Below are 25388 nucleotides of genomic sequence, written 5' to 3'. Positions count from 1 at the left end.
GAGATGGGTATTAGTGATGAGATAAATCGGTATTATATTAGTGATGAGAGAGATGGGTATTAGTGATGAGAGAGATGGGTATTAGTAATGAGAGAGATGGGTATTAGTGATTAGATAAATCGGTATTATATTAGTGATGAGAGAGATGGGAATTAGTGATGAGATACATGGGTATTATATTATTATTAGTGATGAGAGAGATGGGTATCAGTGATGAGATAAATCGGTATTATATTAGTGATGAGATAAATCGGTATTATATTAGTGATAGAGATGGGTATTAGTAATGAGAGAGATGGGTATTATATTATTATTAGTGATGAGAGAGATGGGTATTATATTATATTATTAGTGATGAGAGAGATGGGTATTAGTGATGAGAGAGATGGGTATTAGTGATTAGAGAGATGGTGAGATTTGGTGATGGGAGAGATGGGTTTTAGTGATGAGAGAGATGGTGAGATTTGGTGATGAGAGAGATGGGTATTAGTGATGAGAGAGATGGGTATTAGTGATGAGAGAGATGGGTATTAGTGATAGAGATGGTGAGATTTGGTGATGAGAGAGATGGGTATTATATTATTATTAGTGATGAGAGAGATGGGTATTAGTGATGAGAGAGATGGTGAGATTTGGTGATGGGAGAGATGGGTATTAGTGATGAGAGAGATGGTGAGATTTGGTGATGGGAGAGATGGGTATTAGTGATGACAGAGATGGTGAGATTTGGTGATGAGAGAGATGGGTATTAGTGATGAGAGAGATGGTGAGATTTGGTGTTGAGAGAGATGGGTATTATATTATTATTAGTGATGAGAGAGATGGGTATTAGTGATGAGAGAGATGGGTATTAGAGATGAGAGAGATGGGTATTATATTATTAGTGATGAGAGAGATGGGTATTAGTGATGAGAGAGATGGGTATTAGTGATGAGAGAGATGGTGAGATTTGGTGATGGGAGAGATGGGTATTATATTATTATTAGTGATGAGAGAAATGGGTATTAGTGATGAGAGAAATGGGTATTAGTGATGAGAGAGATGGTGAGATTTGGTGATGGGAGAGATGGGTATTATATTATTATTAGTGATGAGAGAAATGGGTATTAGTGATGAGAGAAATGGGTATTAGTGATGAGAGAGATGGTGAGATTTGGTGATGGGAGAGATGGGTATTATATTATTATTAGTGATGAGAGAAATGGGTATTAGCGATGAGAGAAATGGGTATTAGTGATGAGAGAGATGGTGAGATTTGGTGATGGGAGAGATGGGTATTATATTATTATTAGTGATGAGAGAGATGGGTTAATATATTGTTATTAGTGATGAGAGAGATGGGTATTAGTGATGAGAGAAATGGGTATTAGTGATGAGAGAGATGGTGAGATTTGGTGATGGGAGAGATGGGTATTATATTATTATTAGTGATGAGAGAGATGGGTTAATATATTATTATTAGTGATGAGAGAGATGGGTATTATATTATTATTAGTGATGAGAAAGATGGGTATTATATTATTATTAGTGATGAGAGAAATGGGTATTAGTGATGAGAGAGATGGTGAGATTTGGTGATGGGAGAGATGGGTATTATATTATTATTAGTGATGAGAGAGATGGGTTAATATATTATTATTAGTGATGAGAGAGATGGGTATTATATTATTATTAGTGATGAGAAAGATGGGTATTATATTATTATTAGTGATGAGAGAAATGGGTATTAGTGATGAGAGAGATGGTGAGATGGTGAGATTTGGTGATGGGAGAGATGGGTATTATATTATTATTAGTGATGAGAAAGATGGGTATTATATTATTATTAGTGATGAGAGAAATGGGTATTAGTGATGAGAGAGATGGTGAGATTTGGTGATGGGAGAGATGGGTATTATATTATTATTAGTGATGAGAGAGATGGGTTAATATATTATTATTAGTGATGAGAGAGATGGGTATTATATTATTATTAGTGATGAGAAAGATGGGTATTATATTATTATTAGTGATAGAGATGGGTATTAGTGATGAGAGATGGATATTCGTGATGAGAGATGGGTATTATATTATTAGTGATGAGAGAGATGGGTATTAGTGATGAGATAAATCGGTATTATTTATATTAGTGATGAGAGAGATGGGTATTAGTGATGAGATACATGGGTATTATTAATAGTAGTGATGAGAGAGACAATGGTGAGTTGGTGAAAGACAATATTCGGTGGTGAGAGAAGTGATGAGATGGTGAGATGGAGTTAGTCAGTTGTTCACATGGTATTCAGCTTGGATGAGGCAGTAGAAAGATTTTTGGAGTGAACGAACAACTTGATCCTAATTGTTAGCAGTCATTTGGGCCAATGGCCGTTCGACAGACGCGGGTTTGTCCTCGTGACCCAAACGTAGCCATTACGTAATCCCGCGCATGCGCACATGGGCACCCCGCCAGGCATGAGCGGCCAAGATGGCGGAGCGTGAGCAGGTGGGATGTTTTGGTCACGAGTAGCCGGTGTTTACGGCCGGCTCCACATAGCTGCGCCGCTCCGCATTGAGCCGTTATTATCGTGCGGACGTTTACCTTTCACACCGTCCCGCATTGGGTGCGATCGCTGCCTCGGTAGACTTAGTGTGCAGGGGTTACCGGCCTGTGGGTACGCTTGCTGTGTAGCGATTATCGGCCTCGGTGCTGTGTTTGGCTACGTCTGCTTATAATTATCGTTGAATGGATGAGCGTGTCGTCACGATCGCTGTGAGAGGCATTTGCATTATTCGCATTGGCGACCTAAAATCGGGTATTAACCTCGGGAATGGGGCGTCGGGCCTATGTGTGTCCCCAGCAGCGAAACGGCCGAGGGTTTTCCGACCTTTTGTCGATACTTAATTCGGCTTCACTTTCCTCGGTTATTGTGATCGTTCAGTTGTAAACAACAACGCCGAGAACCATCCCCCATGAGCATGATGCAACACCCCCATGCACACATACTCATGTCGCGGTGTCGGGGCTGCCGGGCACCCTCTCGCTGTTCATCCCCTTCCATTTGGCAACACGAGACAAACTGATCATTGTTTACACCTGGCGATGTCGCCGTGTGTGTGCACAGCCTTTCTCGGAACTTCGGCACCGATGCACTCGAAGCTGTTTACACCTGTTGCTTCGTTGCTTTATTTACCCAGGTGCTCATTCATAACTTGTATCCGTTCTTGGATTGACTACCTTTGCTCAAAAGTCAAAGGTGATTTAATCGCATTTCATGACAAAGGTCTTGGTGCATGATTCTTAATACCCTTGGGTCACTGAATTGTGCGGCCTTGTGTTGCTTTGACATGTTAAGGTGGCTTAAGATCTCAGGGTCTTGAGTTCGAGCCCCTGTCAAGACGTTGAAATAACATCAGGTGGGTTGACCCAGACTGTCATCCTTCCCAGGTCGGCAAATTGAGTACCAGCTTACTGCAAACAGGGGCACTGCATCAACGGCACAGCTCCGATCCATGTTCCTCCATTGTGTCCTTTTGCTCTTTTGTCCGTTACTGTAATGATTATTTGGTGAAGATTAAAAAATGAAGACCATTCCGGGTCCAGGCACCGCTTTGCGCAATTGTACTTCGTCTGCTGCTGAGAGATTGCAACCTGTGTTGTCTGTCTTGTTCTACAGAGCTTGGCGCAGCTTGAATTGCTGTGTAAACAGTTGTACGAGACGACAGATTCTGCACAGCGCGTTCAGGCAGAGAAAACTCTCCTGGATTTTACCAACAGCCCTGATTGTCTCAGCCAGTGCCAGCTGCTGCTTGAGAGGGGCAGCGTGAGTAATATTGTGTTTGCCCTGGTCTTGCGTGCAAGTGACTGAGGAGGGGGGAATATTTGCAATCTGGGGGTTGAGCAAGCGATGATTGCGAAGGAAGCGTGCAGCCTGATATCTTAAAGAGCAAACTAAAGCTAGGCTGAAATGAACTTTTCCACAATTTTGAAATTAATTTGTCTTGTCCAACAGTCATTAAGTACAATGATTATCTTATTCAAAGGTTGTTGCTTTTATACATGTGTAGAGGCTCATGGAAGGGATGAACAGCTGAGGGTGGAAGGACACTGGATGGAGGGACGAGCTGGGGAAACATGACTGCAAAAACACTCGTATGCACCAATTCATGAGTAGAAGAGAACTCTGCAGTTTAAACCAGCCGGATCCAGATCCGGATCTTCACCAAAATTGAATCGATTCTTCCTTGTCACACACCCAACCTGGTCCACCAAGTTTCGTCCAAATCCGTCCACAACTTTTTGAAATATCCTGATATGTATCGTTTTTGGCCCTATCTCCCAATGGTGAAGAATCACTTAAAAAATTATAGTAGCCTGATCCGAATCCGGATCTTCACCAAAATCTAATAATTTCGTCATTGTCACATACGCTACATCTCTGCCAAATTTCGTCCGAATCTGTCCACAACGTTTTGAGATATCTTGTTCACAAACGGACAAACAAATGGACACAAACGGACAGACAAATAAACAGACAGACATTGGTGAAAACATAACCTCCATCCACCTTTGGTGGTGGAGGTAACAATGGATGGAATCAACAGAAAGTTGATTGAGGTATTCTAACTACGCAGGAAGCAAAAGAGGAGCTGGCGTATCGGGTGTTAACACTTCATTGTAGAAAAGGGCTAACACCCAAGACATCGGCTTCTCTGTGCTTCCCACGGCATTTAACATACCTCGATCAATGTCCTGTCCATTTCATTCATTATTCTTCATGTCCGCCGACGTAGATCACTGCTAGACTTCACCAGCAAGACTGTTTCTTCAGGTTAAAGGTTTAGGTGATGAATATGTGCAAAAACAACTAGAACGGGCACTCGGTAGAGCGCATACCTTCGCCGCAGCTACTTTTGTTGCCAAAATAAAAGACTACAAGATCTGTGTAGCAAAGCATTTTGGCATTAGTTTCATACAAATTGACCGCGCTATGGTAAAAAGACGATTTTGACCTTTTCATGACCTTGACCTTGACCTTTGACCCGATCGATTCCAAAATCTAATCAAATGGTTCCCGGATAATAACCTATCATCCCACCAAATTTCATGCGAATCGGTTGAATACTTTTTGAGTTATGCGAATAACATACACACACACACACACACAGACATACAAATAAATACACAGCGATCAAAACATAACCTTCCGCTTTTGCGAAGGTAATAACCAACATTCCCCAACCCTTCTGTACATGTCTTTTTTATTATTATTTATAAACTAATGACATTGCAGCATGTATATTTAAAATAATGAGGTCTTTTTGGTGATTTTTATCCAAAGTTGAGGCTTATTAAAGAGTGAGAACACAGAACAGAGCGGAACAGGTAGAACACAGCAGAAATAAGAAAAAACACACCAACAGCAGGCAAGAGCAACACAACAGGGGTTCACTAAAAAGTAGAACAACTTGGAATAGACTTTTAAAAGTTTTACAACTCAAAAAGAAGGAAAATTCAACTTTTCAAATTGCTATTACAATATTCTTGTAATTGGAGGTGTTTTTAGATCTGCGATTAACAGCATAAAGCGTTCTTTGAACGAGAAAGATTATTCAGCCTGATAAGTGTTCTCCATTTGTATTTTTTCATCAGAATTATTCTGGACGAAGACATTTTCATTTTGATCCTCTATTCTAAATTAATTGCATCAGTCAAACAACATTTTGCAAATGTCATCACTTTTTGGAAAATTCCTTTAACCGTACTGGTTGTTACCCCTCCCACGCGGAGCAGGAAGTGTGGCTAAGTAAGTGTTTCATGTGTGTCTGTCTGTCTGTTTGTCTTATCAGTTTATGATCGAGGAGCATCTTATTTAAATTGAATGTTATATTTTGAACTCGAATTGAACATGAATCGGCAGTCAAACAAACTTGAAAATCATTCCAAACAGGAAACTTACTGTTTTTAAGGAGGTTATAAAAGACACAAACAACAGGTACAGATAGCTAATGCAACATTTTAGATAGGGTGGTGTAATAGACGCTGCATCAATGACGGTAAAACCCGGAATTAATTTATTTGTACGAATTTTACAATATGTAAGACTTTTACCAATTATCGTCTGTATTTTATTTAACTTGAATTAAACACTTGAACACTGTAGAACACAAATTGCATTCTTTGCATATTCAAAACCCTTCCATTTAGCAGTACTTGGACATGATATATATGGTGATGTGTAAGGGTGGTGTATAAGACTGCTTCAATAGCGCTGAACTTCCGGATTTTTTTGAAACAATCTTTAAAATCATTGTTTTGTTAAGATTTAAGTATATACTGTTCTTGAACACTGCGCGGGTTACGTGTTCTACAAACTCTCTAGTTGTTATTAGTCCCCTACCGGTGTACACCGGAGGGGACTATAGGTTTGCACGCTGTCCCTCCGTCCGTCAGTCTGCCAGTCCGTCAGTCCGTCACGCAAAGAACAGTTTTCCGGACCTTTTTTCTAAACGCTTAACGCTAATGATTTCAAACTTGGCACATGGTTTCCTCATGATAAGTTACATAACGAGTTCGAACTTCACGACGTTTCGATCATTTTTGACAAAGTTATGGCACTTTGAACTTTGGGAATTCTGATAATTCTGATGATCCTTAACTCAGTACCATTTTTAGTTTTAATTTCCTTTAAAAAATATTTTCTCTGCAATAATTGGACCGATTGAGATCAAATTTTCACCATAGGAGGGACTCGGTCTGTAGAATATTTTAATGGTAATTATGACGTCACAGGTCACGTGGTTCGGCCGCCATATTGTTTTTCGTGAAAACACGAAACCCCTTTTTCTCTGCAATGGCTGAACAGATCGAGGCCAAACTTTGCCGGCAGAATCGCATACCCATGACGAACAAAAAAGTCAGCGAGCATGACGTCATGCGTCACATGGTTTCAGAGTTATGACGTTTTTAAGCATGAACCTTTAAAACCAAGCTCCTCCCTCATTTTTGATCCAATCGAGGGGAAACATCACAGATCTGTTCAGCATGTCAATCTACTAAAATGTCCTTTTGGAATTTGCGATAGATCACGTGGTTTGGCAGATATCGTTAATTCAACGAAAAAAAAGAAAGAAAAAAAAGGATATCTCTTGTTTATTCGAGAGTTCTCAAGCTGCACCACGTGCCCTCAAGCTTGTCTCGAGAACGTCAACAGCGCGACACAGCGCATGCTTTCCGGAGGGGCGGAGCCAAGCCGAGCAACATATATATACACATCGATCATTGATTGTGAACCGGAAAATCTATCTATAATTCCAGTAATCTCTGTCTGTACGTTTGTACGTTTGTCTGTCTGTGACCGCTGTTTCTCGACAACCACGGGTCCGATATACTTTTAACTTGCCAGGTATATTGCTGGGGACCCGAGGATGTGCCTTTTCAAGGTTTCATATTAATCGGACAATTACTTACCGAGCTATGTCCAAAAAACGATTCAACCAATCAGAGAGCAGCGAACGATCGCGTGTGCCGGCGTTGCGAATGGACCAAACCATTCCATGTAAATAGAGGGGGGGGTTCTGTGGTCGTTGCGAATGGACGAAACCATTTCATGTAAATAGAGGGGGGGGGATTGTCACTGTACTCGCAAGCCGTTCGCCGTTCGCTTTGGCGTTGCGAATGGACCAAACCATTTCATGTAAATAGAGGGGGGGGATATAATTTTAGATAGATATATAGTACGGGCATATATATAGTACGGGCATGCCCTAGTATAATAAATTCCTGATATTTAGCGACTCGAAAGGTTCTTTATCAACAACTTATTTTCTCGTGCTTCTGCTGACCTGTCCGAAAAGTGTATAAATCGAAGTCCCGAGTGCGAATCACAGGTGAGCCCGTCCTGAGGTAATTAGCGATTGGGAAGATTCAGAACCTGTGGGTAAATAACCCTTGGTAATTTCCCCAACAGTTTTCCGGACGACAGACTGCCGGTAGGGGACATGTATTGCAGCGCAATGCTCAGAATGCTTGTTTGTTTTGGTGAATCTGTTTCTTTGATCTTTCTATTTTGTGATCTCATAAAAGAGATAACTTCTTGAACACTGCACGGGTTACGTGTTCTACAAACTCTCTAGTTGTTATTTGTTTTGGTGAATCTGTTTCTTTGATCTTTCTATTTTGTGATCTCATAAAAGAGATATTTGGGTTTTGAAGTTGCTTATTGTGGGAGGCGCGAGCAGTCAGTTGAAAATGGCGGTATGGCTGAACAGTCTGCTGCTGTAGCTTTTACTTCTCTTCCAGTAAAAGAAAATGAAAACTTTTTATCCCATTTATGCTGTTTTTTTTGTTTGTTTTTTTTTGCAATTATGACTACTCGAGACAAAAGTGATACTGGAGTATGATCATTATGGCGATCCTGGTTTGTGAATCTAAATATGGAGTGAGATTTGAGTTGAAGTTAGCTTTGGGAAGATTTTGTGGACGTATTGGAGGATTTAAATATCTGTCTTGTGTTTTCATATTCACCACTTTATTTTGTGAACACACGAAAAACAATACGTTGTCATGGGCACTGAACCTTGACATATAACGTTTTTTGTCTCACCAGTCATCTTATGCACAGCTTCTGGCGTCCACCTGCCTGTCCAAGCTTATTGCGCGGAGCACAAATCCATTACCACTCGAGCAGAGAATTGACATCCGTAAGTTGCACACACCAACGTACTGAAGCTGCTATTTAATTATTTATTAAAAATAATTTACTTGTGCTATTTATCGAAGCTGCACCATTCTGCAGATTGAGTTGTGCCTACTTTTAACAGTGACAACAACAAACAACAACAGGCATTTTAAGGCAATTTTCCCTGCAAGAGCGGGGGTTAGCCTTGCAGTCCCCATGACAATCTTCTCCATTTTGCCCTATTTTCTGCATCTCCCCTTGTTTAACCCCCTTGCCTGCATTTCTTCTTCGACCATCTTTCGCCAAGTCTTTCTCGGTCTTCCCTGTCCTCTACTTCCTTCTACATTCATTTCCATCACTCTTCTCAACCAGTCACTTTCATCCTTCCTCAACACATGACCAAACCATCTCAAACTGTTTCTCTTCACAGCATTCATCACAGGCTCTATTCCCATCATCTTTCGCAATTCATCATTTGTCTTCCTCTCTCTCAACGATACTCCACACATCCACCGAACCATTCGCCTTTCCACCCTTTCCAGCCTTCGTTGCTGCTCTACGTTCATTACCCATGTCTCGCTCCCATAAATCATAAAACTTCTCACACATGCAGCATACACCTTTCCCTTCAGCTTCAACGACACTCCCCTCTTCATCAGCACACCACTCAGTTCCCGAAACTTCCTTCCATGCACATCTCACTCGAGCAACTGTTGCCGAGTCTGATCCACCCTCTCCATTCAGCATGTCTCCTAGGTAACAAAATGTTTTCACACCTTCCAGCTTCACGCCATCTCCAAGATACAACTCAACATTTCCTCCATCTGCAGCTCCCTCTGTGCACACCTTGCACTTGAATGTAGCTGCCACACTGGTTAATGACCCTCTCAAACCACAACATTTTTGATGAACCCACTCAGCGCACATTGTACATTGAATGGAATTCACTCCGACACCCTTTCTGCACACAGCACACGGCCACTTCCCAGTTCTTTCCACCTCACCACATGCTTTACCACTTGCCATCACCTTCGTTTTTCCGATATTCACCTTCAGACCTTTTGTCTCCATACAATCCTTCCACTTGTTCATCTTCTCCTTCAGTCCATCCATACTTTCTGCAATCAACACCAGATCATCTGCATACAACAACTCCCACGGTAAACCCTCCTTTACGTTCCGAGCCAGCACCTCCATCACAGCTACAAATAGTAGTGGACTTAGTACCGACCCCTGATGCACTCCCACCTTCACCTCAAACTCACCACTGTTCCCGTCCTTCGTCCTTACAGCTGTGTGCACTCTTTTGTACATTGCCATCACTAGTGATGAGTATTAGTGATAATATATATATATATATAATACATCACTTTAACAGTGACACTAAGCAGGTATGCTTGGCTAATGCACAACATGGATACTGAACCCAAGTGCCATCAGTGTTTTGCTTATAACTCTCCTCCAACCCCCACCCCAAAGTTAAAGGAGATAATCCATTGAGTGAGAGATGACTTTGAGCATTGCTTGTAAACAATGGTGTCGGATGGAGCAAATTAAATTTCGCCCCCCCCCCCCCCTCACACCCCACTGCCCGCCCCTTTTGCCAGGTAACTACGTCCTGACGTACCTGGCCAGTCGACCTAAGCTCACCTCATTTGTGAGTCAGGCCTTAATCCAGCTTTTTGCTCGCATCACCAAACTTGGCTGGTTTGACTGCCAGAAGGAGGACTTTGTATTTCGCAATGTGATTACAGACATCACAAGCTTTTTGCAGGTAATTTTGAAAACTGTACCTGATCAGGATTATTTCAGCAACTAACCCATTCCTTTATTATCTATCTATTTCATTTTTAAATGGCTCTTGGGAAGATTGAAGCAATTTATTGATGACGCAGCCGGTACAGCTCCATTGGACCTACTTTGGCCCAACAGTGGTCATTCTGTTGTGCCAACGTCTTCTTGATCATCGGTCGTTCATTGGTCTGTCGTCAGCAGACTAACACCTGTCGTTGGCTGAGCACCGTTGGTATTCATAAAGCTATGTTGGTATCCATAAAGCTAAAAAGTCTCTGGCTGTCTCAAAGCCAATGTTGATCCAACGTTAGCACGACCAACTGCCACGATGCTCATGCAAGCACAATCTTGGTCATTGTAGCCATGCCAGTTGAGGAGTTATTTCAATAGGAGTTGAGATAGATGTATTACATCATGTTTAAAGTCTGTTATAGAAAAAAAGAAGAGTCTATTAATTGGTTTACTTTCACTGATTTTCTTTTTGGCTCCTCAGGGTGGAGTTGAATATTGTATGATTGGAGTGATGCTTCTCTCCGAGCTAGTTAATGAAATGAACCAGGTACGTAAGCACCAATTATCGTCTGTAAATCTCTGACTCTTGCTTCTGAATTGCTCTCTAACCTAGTTGACACTTGAATCGAGGAATGTCAATATCCAATATGAATTGAAAATTATCTTTATAAATTAAAAAAATTATATATATATTATATATTTTAAAAAATTATATATATATCATCGAGGAATGTCATACATACATACATACATACATACATACATACATGTATGTATGTATGTATGTATGTATGTCTGTTAGCCTGGTGTTGGCTTAGCGGTTAGGGTGCCGGCTTGGGATCCTAGGATCCTCGGTTCGAATCCCGGTCGATCGCTGAATTAACGCCAGGGGGGTTGACCCAGCCTGTCATCCTTCCGAGGTCGACAAATTGAGTACCAGCTTGCTGGGATGAATGATCACGGTGTGTACCCCGGTTTAGAATAGGTACACCGTATCCCTGCGCATCGGAAGAGCGTGACCAAGGGTTGGCGTCAGGAAGGGCATCCGGCCATAAAAACATTGCCTCAAACAGGGAACCATGATTGTCATGGGGCCCGCAAGGCCAACCCCCGCTCTAGCGGGGAAAATGGCCTTAAAACGATCATTCATATATATATATATATATCCAATATGAGTTAAAAAGGATGCAGCCACATGGAAGGAAGTATGCATTTGAAGGATATGACATAATCTCATATATGTTGTTATTTATTGTGACCCGATTTTGCAATATTTACCATTTTGTGAGCAGTGAACCTCATAATGAATAATCTTTCACTTATTTTCACTTTCACTTTCAAATAATCTTTTCACTTTCACTTCACTTGAAACTGAAGCTGTACAAAAAATGTATGCTTTTTAACTCAACTGGACTATGTCCAGCTGAGTTTTTTTCGAAACCCAGTGTCCGTCGTCCGTCTGTCGTCTGTCTGTCTGTTGTCTGTAAACAATTCGACGTCTACGCTCTAAAAGTCACGAATATTGATTAAATTTGATGAAACTTGTTATGCAGCATCTTTAAGACATAAACTAGTTTGGGATTGCATTTGGGCGTTGCACGCCCAAAAATGGGCGCGGCAGGGTGGCCATATTGAAAAATCGATTTTTGTCATATATTTTTAGCACATATAAACTATATAGTTTGTGGGTCTATTATGCATAGTCTAACCATATTGATATAGACCAGTTGAGTTCAGGTTCCCTGGAACCTCTCTAGTTTTGGATGGGTGTGGGGAGTGGTGAATCCTTGTGACTAATGATGAAATCCGTACTTGTATGACATGTGCAACTTTCGCCCCAAGAAAGAAAACATTTTCAAAAATGAATTTCTACAGAGTTACCAAGGGCCTTTGAGAGAGTGGGTCAATATGGAGCTATTTAGAAAGAGACAGAACATTTAGCAACTAGATGGTATTCATAGAATACTTACCCTGCGCAGTCAACTTGGTGTGAGCCAACTCTTCTATTTTCGAACGTTTCTTTTTTTATTATCCAATATGGCTGCCAGACCACGTGAGCGATGACATCATAAATTTATATCCTCTAAATAATTGTTGCATAGATCATGCTCAATAAATTTCAAACTGATCAGACGAAGCGTTGTCCCTGTCGAATTATGACGTCATAATTATGGCACCAATGACGTCATTGTTAACAACACCTATTCCCCATTTGGAGTTATTTACAATGAGCCACGTTTCAATTTTTTTTAATGCTGACACGGCACACACTTTACTTTACTGAAATGCAGACACAAATGTTATAGTTTCGTCAAAAATCGTCAGAATTTCACCAAATCTGTTTTGGTCGTGTGTTTATATACCTCAGCGATTGACAAATCTGAAATCAGAATTTTATTTAAGGTCAAAATGACCCCATAAGGTCGCTCTGTACTTTGCCTGCTCGTCATGTGCAGTGTGATAAAAAAAATATTTTTGTATACAAGATCGAGGCTAGTGAAAGAGCTAACATTAATCACACAGAAAGACAAACCGACACATAAAACATATAACATGGGGACCGGGAGACAAGATGGGGTGAGAGGGGGAGGAACACAAACACAGCATCTGAGAGCAGCGACATCGAGAGATCTGTGGGAGGGGGGGGGGAGGCATGGAATGGGGGGCGGGGGGGGGGTCGGAGAGGTATAAAACATATGGACACTGCCAGGACTTCCAGGAAAGAAGTTGGAATTTCAAACCAGGTGGATCTGGGGTGAATTAGTGGGGGTAGACAAGATCAAGGTTTTGGATGGGGAAAGATAAGAGATGGTGGTGAACAGCTGTTTTAAAGACCTGGAGGGAGGAGCGCAGGGTAATGAAGAGCCTCACCAGGGCCCTTTCACATACGGGTGATGCTATATTGAAGTAGATGTGTGCGAACTCACTGACACTTAGACTGGTTACGTAACCTCTGCCTTTTGTGTGAGGCTAATAATAGTCATTCCTGTCATCACCAAATGATTGATAAAGTTTGATTGCTTTGATCCTTTGGTTGTTGTTTCAGGCCGACACAACAAGGCCGATCACCAAGCATCGGAAAATTGCGTCGTCATTTCGGGATGTGACTCTCTTCGACATCTTCACATTATCGTGCACGCTATTACGAGAGGTATGTACATTTTGTTCTGCTGTTTTTGAGAGAGTTTCCTGGTTTCTTTGAGAGTTCTGCTGTTAGTCGCCGGAGGCATTATGTTTTTGAGTTGTCCGTCCGTCCATCCATCTGTCCGTGATAGTTTTTCATTACCGTGATAACTTGAGAATGGCTGGAGGGATTTAAGTCAAACTCAGTGTGCTGGTATGTAAAATGAGGTAAAGATGAACTGATTAGATTTTGGGCTGCACAAGGTCAATAGTTGAATATCTTGTTGGGGGTCATGTTAGGGAAAAATGCTGTTACCATGCTAACTTGTGAACCAGTCATGGGATTTTGACCAAACTTGGTCTCATTATATATTATGATGCACGAATGAACTGATTAGAATTTGAGGTCAAGAGGTCAAAGGTCAGAGTCTGTAATAGGTTCACTACCACGAACAAGCCGTTGCACAAAGTCACGTGTAATGGAGTGAAGCAATCACGGCCCGTGGTAGTGAACGAAGCCAGAGTGATAGCCTCCTCTATGGTTCACCCTCAAAAATCACCAATAAACTCCAATACATTCAGAACTCCGCTGCCCGTCTACTCACTCATTCCCGGACCCGTGACCACATCACCCCCGTCCTTTACAAGCTTCACTGGCTCCCCATCCCCCAGAGAATCCAGTACAAAATCCTCCTCTTGACATACAAAGCCCTCCATAACCTGGCCCCATCCTACCTGGCTGACCTCCTCTCCAGACACACTCCCACCCGCAACCTCCGCTCTGCTGGTACCAACCTCCTGACCCCCTCCATCCGGACCAAATTCAGATCCTGGGGGGACAGGGCCTTCTCCATCGCTGCTCCCACCCTCTGGAACTCACTACCTCACACCATCAGAGACTCCTCCTCACTCACCACATTCAAAACATCACTAAAGACCCACCTGTTCAACGCTGCATTCAACATTCAACCCACAGCATTTAACCCCTGACTATCTCTTCTCCTTCTCCCTCCTTTTGCTTTAAATATTTCCCTATTGATTCTTGTCTTGTCTTTTTGATTCTTGTCTTATATATATGCCGTATATCGCTGCTGTTTGTTTTCTTGATTCTTGTCTTTTTGCAATTGTTGTTTTCATGTATTGTTATGCATTATGTTTTCCACTCTGTCAAAGCGCCTTTGGGCTTCTGGAAAAGCGCTATACAAAATAAATGAATTATTATTATTATTATTATTGTACAAAGTCACGTGTAATGGGCTGAAGCACTTTCGGCCCGTGGTGGTGAACCAAGCGTTGCACAAAGTCACGTGTAATGGGATGAAGCACTCACAGCCCGTGGTACGTGGTAGTGAACGAAGCGTTGCACAAAGTCGTGTGTAATGGGGTGAAGCACTCACAGCCCGTGGTAGTGAACGAAGCGTTGCACAAAGGCACGTGTAATGGGGGTGAAGCACTCTCGGCCCATAGTAGTGAACCAAGCGTTGCACAAGGTCATGTGTAATGGGGTGAAGCACTCACAGCCCGTGGTAGTGAACCAAGCTTTGCACAAAGTCACGTGTAATGGAGTAAAGCACTCACAGCCCGTAGTAGTGAACGAAACTGTTGAACAAAATCACGTGTAATGGGGTGAAGCACTCACGGCCCGTGGTAGTGAACGAAGCTGTTGCACAAAATCACATGTAATGGAGTGAAGCACTCACGGCCCGTGGTAGTGAACGAAGCCGTTGCACAAAATCACGTGTGATGGAGTGAAGCACTCACGGCCCGTGGTAGTGAACCAAGCATTACACAGTCACGTGTAATGGAGTGAAGCACTCACGGCCCGTGGTAGTGAACCAAGCATTACACAGTCACGTGTAAAAGAATACTCACGTAAAAGAAGCACTCACGTCCCGTGGTAGTGAACGAAGCCGTTGCACAAAGTCACGTGTGGTTGAGTAAAGCACTGACGGCCCATGATAGTGAACGGTCCTTAAGATTGCGGAAGTAGCACCCATTAGATTATGTGGTCAATGGGTTTAAGGTTAGAGGTCCCGTTGATTAAAAATTAATTTTCCGCACTATCTTGTGAACCAGTCATGGGATTTTGACCAAACTTTGTATAAGTACATATAATGATGCATAGATGAACTGACTAGATTTTGGCATCAAGAGGTCAAAGAGCAGAGGTCATGTCAGGTGAAAATGTGATGCTTGAGAACAGCTAAAGGGATTTAAATGAAACCTGGTACAAGTATGTGTAATGCTGTAAAGATGAACTGAATATATTTTTGGGTCCAGAGGTCGAAGGTCAGAAGTTATTTTAGTTAATTTAAGTGATTCCTCAGCATTTTTTTTTATTTTTATTTTTGTATACTGAATCGAGGCTCGTGAAAGAGCTAACATTTATTTCACAAACAAATCAACCAGACAAACAAATTATACAAAAAGAGGGAGCGGAAGACAAGATGGGGAGAGAAGGGGAAGCACACAACCACAACATTTGAGAGCAGGGAGAAGTGTGGGAGGGAAAGGGCTTGGGGGCAGGAGGCGTGGGAAGGGGCGGGGGGGGGGGGGGGAGAGGTATAAAACACAAGGGGACCGAAATTAGCGGGGGTAGAAAAGATCAAGGTTTTGGATGGGGGAGGATAAGAGATGGTGGTGAACAGCTGTTTTAAAGACCTGGAGGGTGGAGTGGGATTGAAGAGAGTGAGGGAGTTTGTTCCAGAGGCGGGAGAAAAGAGGAATGAAGGAGTGAAGGTGAGCAGAAAGTCTTGATTTTGGCAGTTTAACCAGAAGAGGGTTGCAGGCAGATCTTGTGCGACCTGTAGGAATATTTGGGGGACAGAGCCCAGAGAGAGCTGGGGGGGGGGGGGGCAAGGCCAGAGAGGAGTCTGTAGAAGACGGAAAGACCACCAACCTGCCTGCGGTGAGTGAGTGAAAGGCCCTTGGAGTTAGCTTCATCGCGGGAGATTCCAATGATTCTGAACGCTTTGGTTTCAACAGCGTGAAGACGAGCTCGGTGTGAGGCAGGAGCACCAGACCAGAGGGGAGAGCAGTATTCCATAGAGCTGCGGATGAAAGCCTTGTATGTGGTGAGGAGCTCAGGTGTGCCAAGGAAGGACTTCGCACGACGGAGGATGCCCAGTCGGCGACTGGCTTTGGAGGCCAGATTTGAAATGTGGTTTTCCCAGGAAAGATCATGGCAAATAGCGAGACCCAAAAGCTTGAGTGACAGAACTTCTTGGAGAGGATTATTCAGAAAGTGGATGGGAGGGTTTTCCAGTCGGTCTTTTCGGAGAGACATCGTAAGAGTGTGAGATTGATCAGGATTGAAAGACATGTTCCATTTGTTTGCCCAGTCTGTGATTTTGTCCAGGTCTGCAGAGAGTGAGGAGGCTGCAGACTGCCGATCTGAGGGATGAGGAATGGAGCGACAGAGAGTAGAGTCGTCAGCAAAGAGATAGAGAGGATCTTCAAGAGAGTCAGAGAGATTATTGATGAAGACCAGAAAAAGCACAGGGCCCAGAACACTACCTTGGGGAACTCCAGCCTGAACAGGAAGAGGAGATGAGAGAAACCCATTCAGGGCCACACGTTGACTACGACCAGAGAGGAAGTCCGCCAGCCATGCGTGGAGATTTCCATGGATACCAAAGGAGGAGAGTTTGGTGAGCAGAGCGGGGTGCCAGACCGTATCGAAGGCACGTGAAATGTCAAGCTCTAAAGATCCACAGCTCTAATTTCCTGTTTGGTGTTGAGGACCTCCATCCATTGTTGAGAAAGCAGAAGCAGCATGTCCAGAGTGGAGTGACCAGGTCTGAAACCAAATTGATGATCAGAGATCAAGCCATTGGAGAAGAGGAAAGATTTCATATCTGAAGCAATGATGGATTCCATGACTTTGCTGATAATTGGGAGAAGGCTGATTGGTCTGTAGTTGCTAGGATCTGTTTTTGCACCTTTTTTGTGCAAAGCGGTGATGTTGGCTGATTTCTAAGCAGATGGCAGATGACCTTGAGCAAAAGAGAGTGTGAAGAGAACAGAAAGAGGGAGTGAAAGAGCGGAAGAACATGATTTTAGGACCCGTGGGTTGATGCCGTCAGGACCAGTTGCAGAATCAGAGTCGAGGGTTGACAGAAACTTTTCCACTTTGTCAGGAGGAAAGGACACAGAGTCCAGGAGCAGCTGGGTACGACTGGGTACGGTGGGTACAGAGAGGGATGGGTTTGGGACACAAGATTTAGAGGCAAACACAGAGTTGAGGCATTCAGCTTTTTCACGTGCGGAGTCAGCCGTTAAGCCGTTTGAGGTGAGGGAGGGGATGGAGGGGGAACAAACACCAGAAACAGATTTGACCAGACGCCACCAGGATTTGGAAGAGGGAGACAGATAAGAGAGTTCGGTCTTGAGAACGGTGAGATATTGTTTCCTGGCTCTCCTGAGGGTGGACACACACTTGTTTCGGGCTTTGTGAAAGGAAATGAGATTTCCTTCCGTTGGATTTGCTTTCCAGGAGACGAAAGCAAGTTGTTTCAGGGCAACAGCCTCACCACAAGATGCCGTGTACCATGGACGGGAGGAAGGGTATGACAACTGAAGACGAGATGGGATAAATCTGTGCATGAGAGAGAGCAATTTACTTTGAAAGAATTCCCAGGATGAGTTGATGTCAGAGGCGGTAGAGATGGGAGACCAGTCCAGATGATTGATGGCTGCTTGAAGACCGTGCCGGTTGGCCTGAGTGAAATGCCAAACTTGTCGACGCTGAGGAGGCTCTCTGAGAATGGTCAGAGAGATGTCCACTTTGACAAGCACATGATCAGATGAGCCGATTGGAGCAGAAGAAGAGCAGCAGACATTTTCAGGGAAGTTAGTCATAACCAAATCCAGAAGAGAAGATGCTCCGTTGACTGAGATCCGGGTCGGGAAATTGACAGATTGTGTCAGTCCCAATGAGTCGCAGAAGTCCTTTGCTGAAGAGCCATGGCTGGTGAGAGAGGTACCCACACCCAGCCAACTGGCATGGTGACAATTGAAATCACCACATATGAGGAAGAGAGAGTTGGGATGGGTAGATAGAAGTTGGTCCATATTTATCAGACAGCGAGATGTAGATGGAGTCATCACTGTTTGGTGGACGGTACAACACACATGAACAAAAGGTGGGAGCGAAGGGGAAGCCGTAGCCAAAGGTATTCCTGGGGGTGAGGTGGAGAGAGAGAGCAGTGGAGGGCGAGTGAGGAAGAGAGTTTTTTATAAAGATAGCAACCCCACCTCCAGGACGAGGCTCAGGTCTATCATACCGGAGGAGGGAGTAACCTGGGAGAGATACCAAGGCATCAGAGACATCATGAAGGAGGAAAGTTTCTGTTAAGCAGATCACATCTGGTTTGTCAGAAGCAACCTGTATGGAGAGATCAGTCAAGTTTGAGCGAAGGCCCCGGATGTTTGAGGTCCATACCGTTAATGAAGAGGAAGGGGGAGCATCGGGTACAGAACAGGGGGGGGGGGGGGTAGGGTAAGATGTGGAAGAGGAGGAAGAGGTAGGGAGAGCTGTTGAAAGTGTGTCAGTGATTTCAGAATAGCTTGGAGACAGGGAAGAATGGGGCGGACAAAAGGTTTGATGGAGATTGGGTGAGGCACAGTGAGGTGTTATTTGAGGAGGGGGAAGAGCGAGGCAGAAGGTTGGGGGAGATGAAGGTGAAAGTTGGAAGGGGGAAGAAGCAGGGAGGATGCTTTGAGGAGGAGGAGGGGTGAGAGGGGAGTCTAGGCGGGGAGGAGCGAGGGAGAGTCTCGGAGGGGAGGGGTGTGGGGGGAGTTTAGGAGGGAGGGGAGGGAAGGGGCAAGGGGGGAGATTTGAAAGGGATGGGTGATGGGGAGGATTTGGAGGGGAGGGGGGATGGGGAAGTTTTGGAGGGAAGGGGGGATGGGGAAGATTTGGAGGGGAGGGGTGAGATTGGATTTTGAAAAGTGTACGATTCATGGGAAACGAACATTTTTTGCAAAATGAGTTTGAGACCTTCGAGTCAAAAATACGTTTGAGGACACTGAAGGAGGGGTGGAGTTCTGGATAGTTTATGGAATGTAGAAAGGATGAACTGTAAGAGATGGTATTATATATATTTTTTGGAATGAATAGATTTGGTGAGCAAGACGAAAGCATCCTTTTGTAGGAAAAGAAGAAAAGGGTGTTATAATATATGAGAGAAAATAGTTGTTCAGGGGAGAGATTATACATTTCTAACCGCGTGATCGCGAACGAAGAACGAACGAACAAAAAGAACAACAAATAAGAGCAACAAATAAACGAATAAGCCCTGAGAAGGAAAAAAAAAAATTTTTTTTTTTTTTTTTTGAGTAGAGATATTAAACAATGAGGTATGGGGTGAACGACTGGGACGAAACAGAGAACGAAAATAATTGCAGCGCATTCGACGAATCGCTGAGAGAAAAACAAAACCACAAGGTCGGAGACAGTACGGTAGCCAAAGCCTACGAGTATTAGGCCTCAGAATACTCGATACGCATTAACCGACGATTGTTTATACATGTACGAAAAATTAGCACCGAAAATTTTCCAAAAGATACGCTATAGGTACACACACCGGAAGTCTCGAGAAAAACACAATTGTGAAAGATCACTTAGCTTCGAAAGCGTGAGCGCATGGAACAGCTTCGAAAAGACGTGACCTCGCCAAATATAAGCATTGAAAATATAAGTTATGGACATATTGCATTATGGACAGCATTGAAATATAAGGCCAAAAAACGATACAGTATATACCATATTGCATTATTTATTAAATAGTTATGGACGGCTTCGGGCAGAACTTGGTGAACGAGTTGGGTAGGTGACAAGAACAAGCTGATTCGATTTGGTTCAGATCTGGATGCAGATCCGGCCGATAAGTGGATACAAAACGTAAACTGTTCAGCCTGGTGGAGGTATCTGCTCTCCCGAGTGCTGTTCTAGTTAATTTTGCAATGTCAAATCCATAACAATTGCAAAGAGGTAGTTTCAACTGCATTTCAAATCGTTGATGATGTGTTGATTCCACTGCTGTAACCTGTTGATAGTCTGTAATTATAAAGATGGACTTATTGGTTCAATTTCAGTCATTCTCTGCAGGCTTCGGGAAAACAACTGAACTTGAACGATGAACACCAGCATGGCCTGTTCCTACATCTCCTCAAACTGGGCTTCAACTGTCTCAACTTTGACTTTATCGGAACAGCCAGTGACGAGTCATCTGATGATCTCTGTACCGTGCAAATTCCCACAAGCTGGCGAATGGGTGAAGCCATAAACCTACCTCATTTCATATATATATATATGTATATATACACATATATATATATATATATATATATATATATATATATACTTTTTTTTTTCTTTTTTTTTTAATACATTATATCATTAATTGAAAGTGCTTGTACTTTTAATACCTGGCTAAATTATTCTGTCTCACAATGATGTATTGCTTAGAAAGGAAGTGACCTGTGTTAGAACTACAAACTTTATTGAGCACATGTTTCCTTTGCTTTTATTACCAGCTGTACTTGTTAGTATTATTAAAATAGTTATTTTAACTATTTCTTTTTGTTTCTTTCTTTTGTTTCTTTTGCTTTGCAGCTTTTTTGGATACTTCAACGTTACAGCTTTTCTTTGATCTTTACTGCTCACTTCCACCAACATTATCTCCACTGGTAAGTGGCCTGGCATCACATGAAAATGTAAAATATCTACACAAATGTATTAAATGGTGATACTGTTCTGTATAATGAAGGCCTAGATCGAATTGCTTGATACAGTTGTAGTGCTGTCAAAATCACGACTTGTGTTTTTATCCACCTGTTGCAGGTCCTGTCATGCTTGGTGCAGGTAGCTTCAGTTCGTCGCTCCCTCTTTAACAACACGGAGCGGGCAAAGTTCCTTTCTCATCTGGTTGACGGCGTTAAACGGATCCTAGAAAACCCTCAGGTTATTTTACATGCTTGATTTTATTTTATTTTATTTTGTAATTCTTGATATTACCTATCTATTTAGGAGTCAGTCTTGACTGATGCCTTACCTTCAAGAACCACATAGAGAAGGCAAAGGCAAAAGTGAGCGCATGGAACAATGTCCTGAATAAGCTCACGAACACAAGTTGGGGAGCAAGCTCAAAAACTTTGAGAACCAGTGTGCCTGCTCTTTGCTATACCACTGCTGAATACGCCTGCCCTCCATGGAAAAGATCTACTCATGCTAAGAAGATGGATGCCGTTCTGAATGCAAGCTGCCGATCTATCACAGGTTGTTTAAAACCAACAAACACCAAACACCAACAGCTATATATCTTGGCGGGTAAAGCTCCCCCTGATATGAGGAATGGTAGCCAGCAAGCAAGAGCTACTCCGTCAAACATCAGATGAGAGGCACTCTCTGCATGATCATAAACCTACACTCAGCCACTTAGAATCAAGGAAGAGCTTCATGAACAGTGTTGTTTCATTACAATCAACCCCATCTGAAGCCCGCATTGCTTTGTGGAATGACCGGCTTGCCAGTCTCGAATAACCTCCAGCGATGGAAATTCTACCTGATTACAACCAGCCCGACAACTTGCGAATGTGGAACTGAGCCCCAGACTATGCAACATCTCCTGCAATGTCCATTGCTAGAGAAACCCTGCTGTTGCAGATCTTGCCGAATTCAACAAAAAGGCGCAACAATGTCCAGTTTTGGCTGGGCCATGTGCTTGCCTGTCTGTGGACATGATAAGAAGAAGATTTTGTAATTTTCCCATTTTCTTTTTCTCTGTTGGTCAAGTTTCATTGGGGTCTGAACTTCATGTGAGGCATTTGTAGAAATTAATTCTCTGTTTAATACATCTACACAATGGCTCGTAGAACAGTAGAATAAGCTGCTCTCTTATGCGTTTGATTCCTGGTGGAACAAGCAGACACTGTGGCATGAAGGTTAGAACGTCCGCTGTGAATCTAGAAGGTCGGCGGTTCTGAACCTGATCCTGACCGAGTCATCCCAAAGACTAAGAATGGCATATGCTGCTTTCCTGATTGATGCTCAGCATTTAAGGTCAAGTAAAATAAATTGGTTTCTCATCCGGGATTTTCAAAAAATAAATAAAGAGGAGGTGGCGCCTTACTCTTGGAAAAAAAAAACAAAAAAACTATGTAATATCAAATATGGCCACAACATGGTGAAGTCTACCACACCAAAAACGAGCACTACCACCAACACAATCCCATATACAATTAAAAACGACGATGGAACTGGTACTAGATATATGCGGACGTACTGAACCAGTACGAGATATATGTGGATGTACTGAACCAGTACTCGATATATGCATACGTACTGAACTGGTACTAGATATATGCGGACGTACTAAACTGGTACTAGATATATGCATACGTACTGAACTGATACTCGATATATGTGGACGTACTGAACCGGTACTAGATATATGCGGACGTACTGAACCGGTACTAGATATATGCGGACGTACTGAACCGGTACTAGATATATGCGGACATACTGAACCTGTATTCGATATATGCGGACGCACTGAACCGGTACTAGATATATGCGTACTTACTGAACCGGTACTAGATATATGCGGACTTGCACTGTTGATCTGAGCTGTCTGGTAGTTGGCGTCGATGGGCAATCACTGGTTGAAGTCCCCATTTGCAAATGCGTTGAAAATATTTCCCAATTCTGGATTCTGTCAAACTCCATATGAGTGAACCATGGCTTCAAAAACTTACTGCCAGCCTTCCGGATGCATACGCAAATGAAGACCCTTTTAAGACCTAGGTCTACTGTACTTCATTAGTAGCTCGATTAAAGCTATCGAGGAAGTTCTTTCTTGAGATTGGTGACGTGCACTAGCTAACTAGAGCTTGCTAACTTGACTGTACATATTACTTACGCACGTGTACATGTCTCGAAAATTGCATTCACTTAGCTCGTGGTGCGGCGTCAGCAATCATAGTTGCAGATGAGATTGATTTCATTTGTGTGAGCGTTAGGCTCATAGGAACCACAAAATAATGTTGTTTTTTATGATCTGGAGTGAAAATAGTAAATATCAAAAAAGGAGGCAGCCATCAAATAGGGAGTGGGTCGGGACGAGAAACTAATAACTTGTTTTACTTGCCCTAAAATAAATGATAGAGCATGAAAAATACCCCAAGGGTTGGCATCCATGGGGAGGAGGAAATTCCAACTTGATTCCCCCCATTGAGTCTGGAGAAAAAAGCGATGTCATAAAATTTGGCAGCGCTGGCACCCAGAATGCTTTGGGAAGTGACGCTACTTCCCCCAATCCCTGTGGCAGTTTGTCTGAAGTTAAGTCTGATGTCTCATGTATTTATCTGCATGTGTACGTGTGATTTGTGTATTCAACTCCATTATGAACGTGATAACCTGTAAATGAAAAACAAGAATTGATCAGAGCTGTGGTTTTATCATATTTGGCGCCAGGGAAAACTGCATCATGCAGTCTACGATCCTCAGGCAGCATGCAATGTGCACTGTTCTGCCTAAATCATATGACGCAGCTTTTCTGTTTCCCAATACATGGTCGATTTGCATAACAATTGGTGTCATCAACAAAGACTATAAATAATTAGTGGCCATTTTCAGAGGAAGGAGTTAATGCAATCCCAAAGAGGAATGATAATTGACTGTCGACGTTCCACAAAATAATTTCAATCATCCCAGCCATCCACAAATTAACCCTGGCAAATTTCATCATGTGATAAACTGCACCAACCCAGACCATCAAAAATTACTTGAGGAGAGAAGAACCCTGTCATAGATTGCTTGACAGAGCAGACTGGGTGTGCTAGCCCAAACAACATGATACGATAAAAGTTTTGGTAGTCATCGAGATGTCAGGCAAGTGTAAGTGCGTGTAATTTATCTAATTTTAAGAGCCCTGTTTTCCATGGTATACTGCTGAATAGCAGCTGCACAGAAGCCTTTTGTCAGTGGTCAAATTAAATGACCACATTTTGTAGAGTGATGAATTGGTATCCTGGTACATCGATGTAACAACGACTTTGTTGAAATCTGATGGAGGGTTCTGCAGGATGTGTTCGAAAACTTGGAACAACTATTTTAAGTTTGACAATAACCAAGACAACTAAAATAACTTTAAAATCACGTTATGCAAGAGATGGCAAAGAATTGTACATCCAGCATGTGGAAAACTGGTAGTGTGGTGGTTACCTTATGGGCAGGTAACCGCATGTGGCGGTTACCTTATGTGATTACCTTATTTGGGCATAATACACGTGCACGGGCCTGTTGGACTTGTGGTTGTGCGGACGTGACGCACGCGCGGTTGCTGGAGCCACGCCCTCCGAAGAGGGCTTTTGGCTTTATATAAGCATGCTGACTTCCGTTCGAGTTTAGTGTGCTGGATCTTGCTGTTACAATAAACCATCTTCGAACCCTACGAATGGCCTCGTTCTCTCGCCTTCCGCGACACCTTAACTGGTGACCTCCGACTGCCCCCGAACGGATTCGGGGGCTGCGAACGAACACGGCAAGCGCGCCCTAGCCAGGGAAGCCACCTAAGCTGGTGACGCCGGCTTCTCCCGCACGGCTTCGGGCGCAGTTTCGAACGCGGTTTCGAAATGCCGGAGTTTCGGTAACGACGACGGCCATGACTATGAGATTCGCGCACCGCGCTCGGCTCCTCCTCTACGACCGGAGGGGCGAACCTATTCCAAGACCCTCCGAAGGCACGGCTGCTTCGTCACCTTCGCGCGCACTGACGTTGGCGGAACGGCTGTTTCGTC

The 25388-nt window shown here is 43.1% G+C and overlaps 1 protein-coding gene across 3 annotated transcripts in view; it reads left to right on the top strand.

Moving 5' to 3' along the window:
* Positions 1–2429: 2429 nt before the first annotated feature.
* LOC137420927 (exportin-7) overlaps positions 2430–25388 on the top strand; it is a 319100-nt gene continuing 296141 nt past the window's right edge. For all 3 annotated transcript variants that reach the window (XM_078772182.1, XM_068106440.2, XM_078772184.1), the window contains exons 1-9: positions 2430–2482; positions 3654–3800; positions 8586–8679; positions 10265–10431; positions 10945–11010; positions 13510–13614; positions 20698–20863; positions 21205–21278; positions 21433–21552. In XM_078772182.1, the coding sequence (XP_078628308.1) occupies positions 2465–2482; positions 3654–3800; positions 8586–8679; positions 10265–10431; positions 10945–11010; positions 13510–13614; positions 20698–20863; positions 21205–21278; positions 21433–21552 (957 nt within the window). In that variant the 5' untranslated portion in view covers positions 2430–2464. The remainder of the gene's footprint in view (positions 2483–3653; positions 3801–8585; positions 8680–10264; positions 10432–10944; positions 11011–13509; positions 13615–20697; positions 20864–21204; positions 21279–21432; positions 21553–25388) is intronic.

Source organism: Myxine glutinosa, chromosome 2, assembly GCF_964187855.1.
Source record: "Myxine glutinosa chromosome 2, kmMyxGlut1.1, whole genome shotgun sequence".
Lineage (NCBI taxonomy): Eukaryota > Metazoa > Chordata > Myxini > Myxiniformes > Myxinidae > Myxine > Myxine glutinosa.
This window is presented reverse-complemented; position numbering and strand designations above follow the sequence as displayed.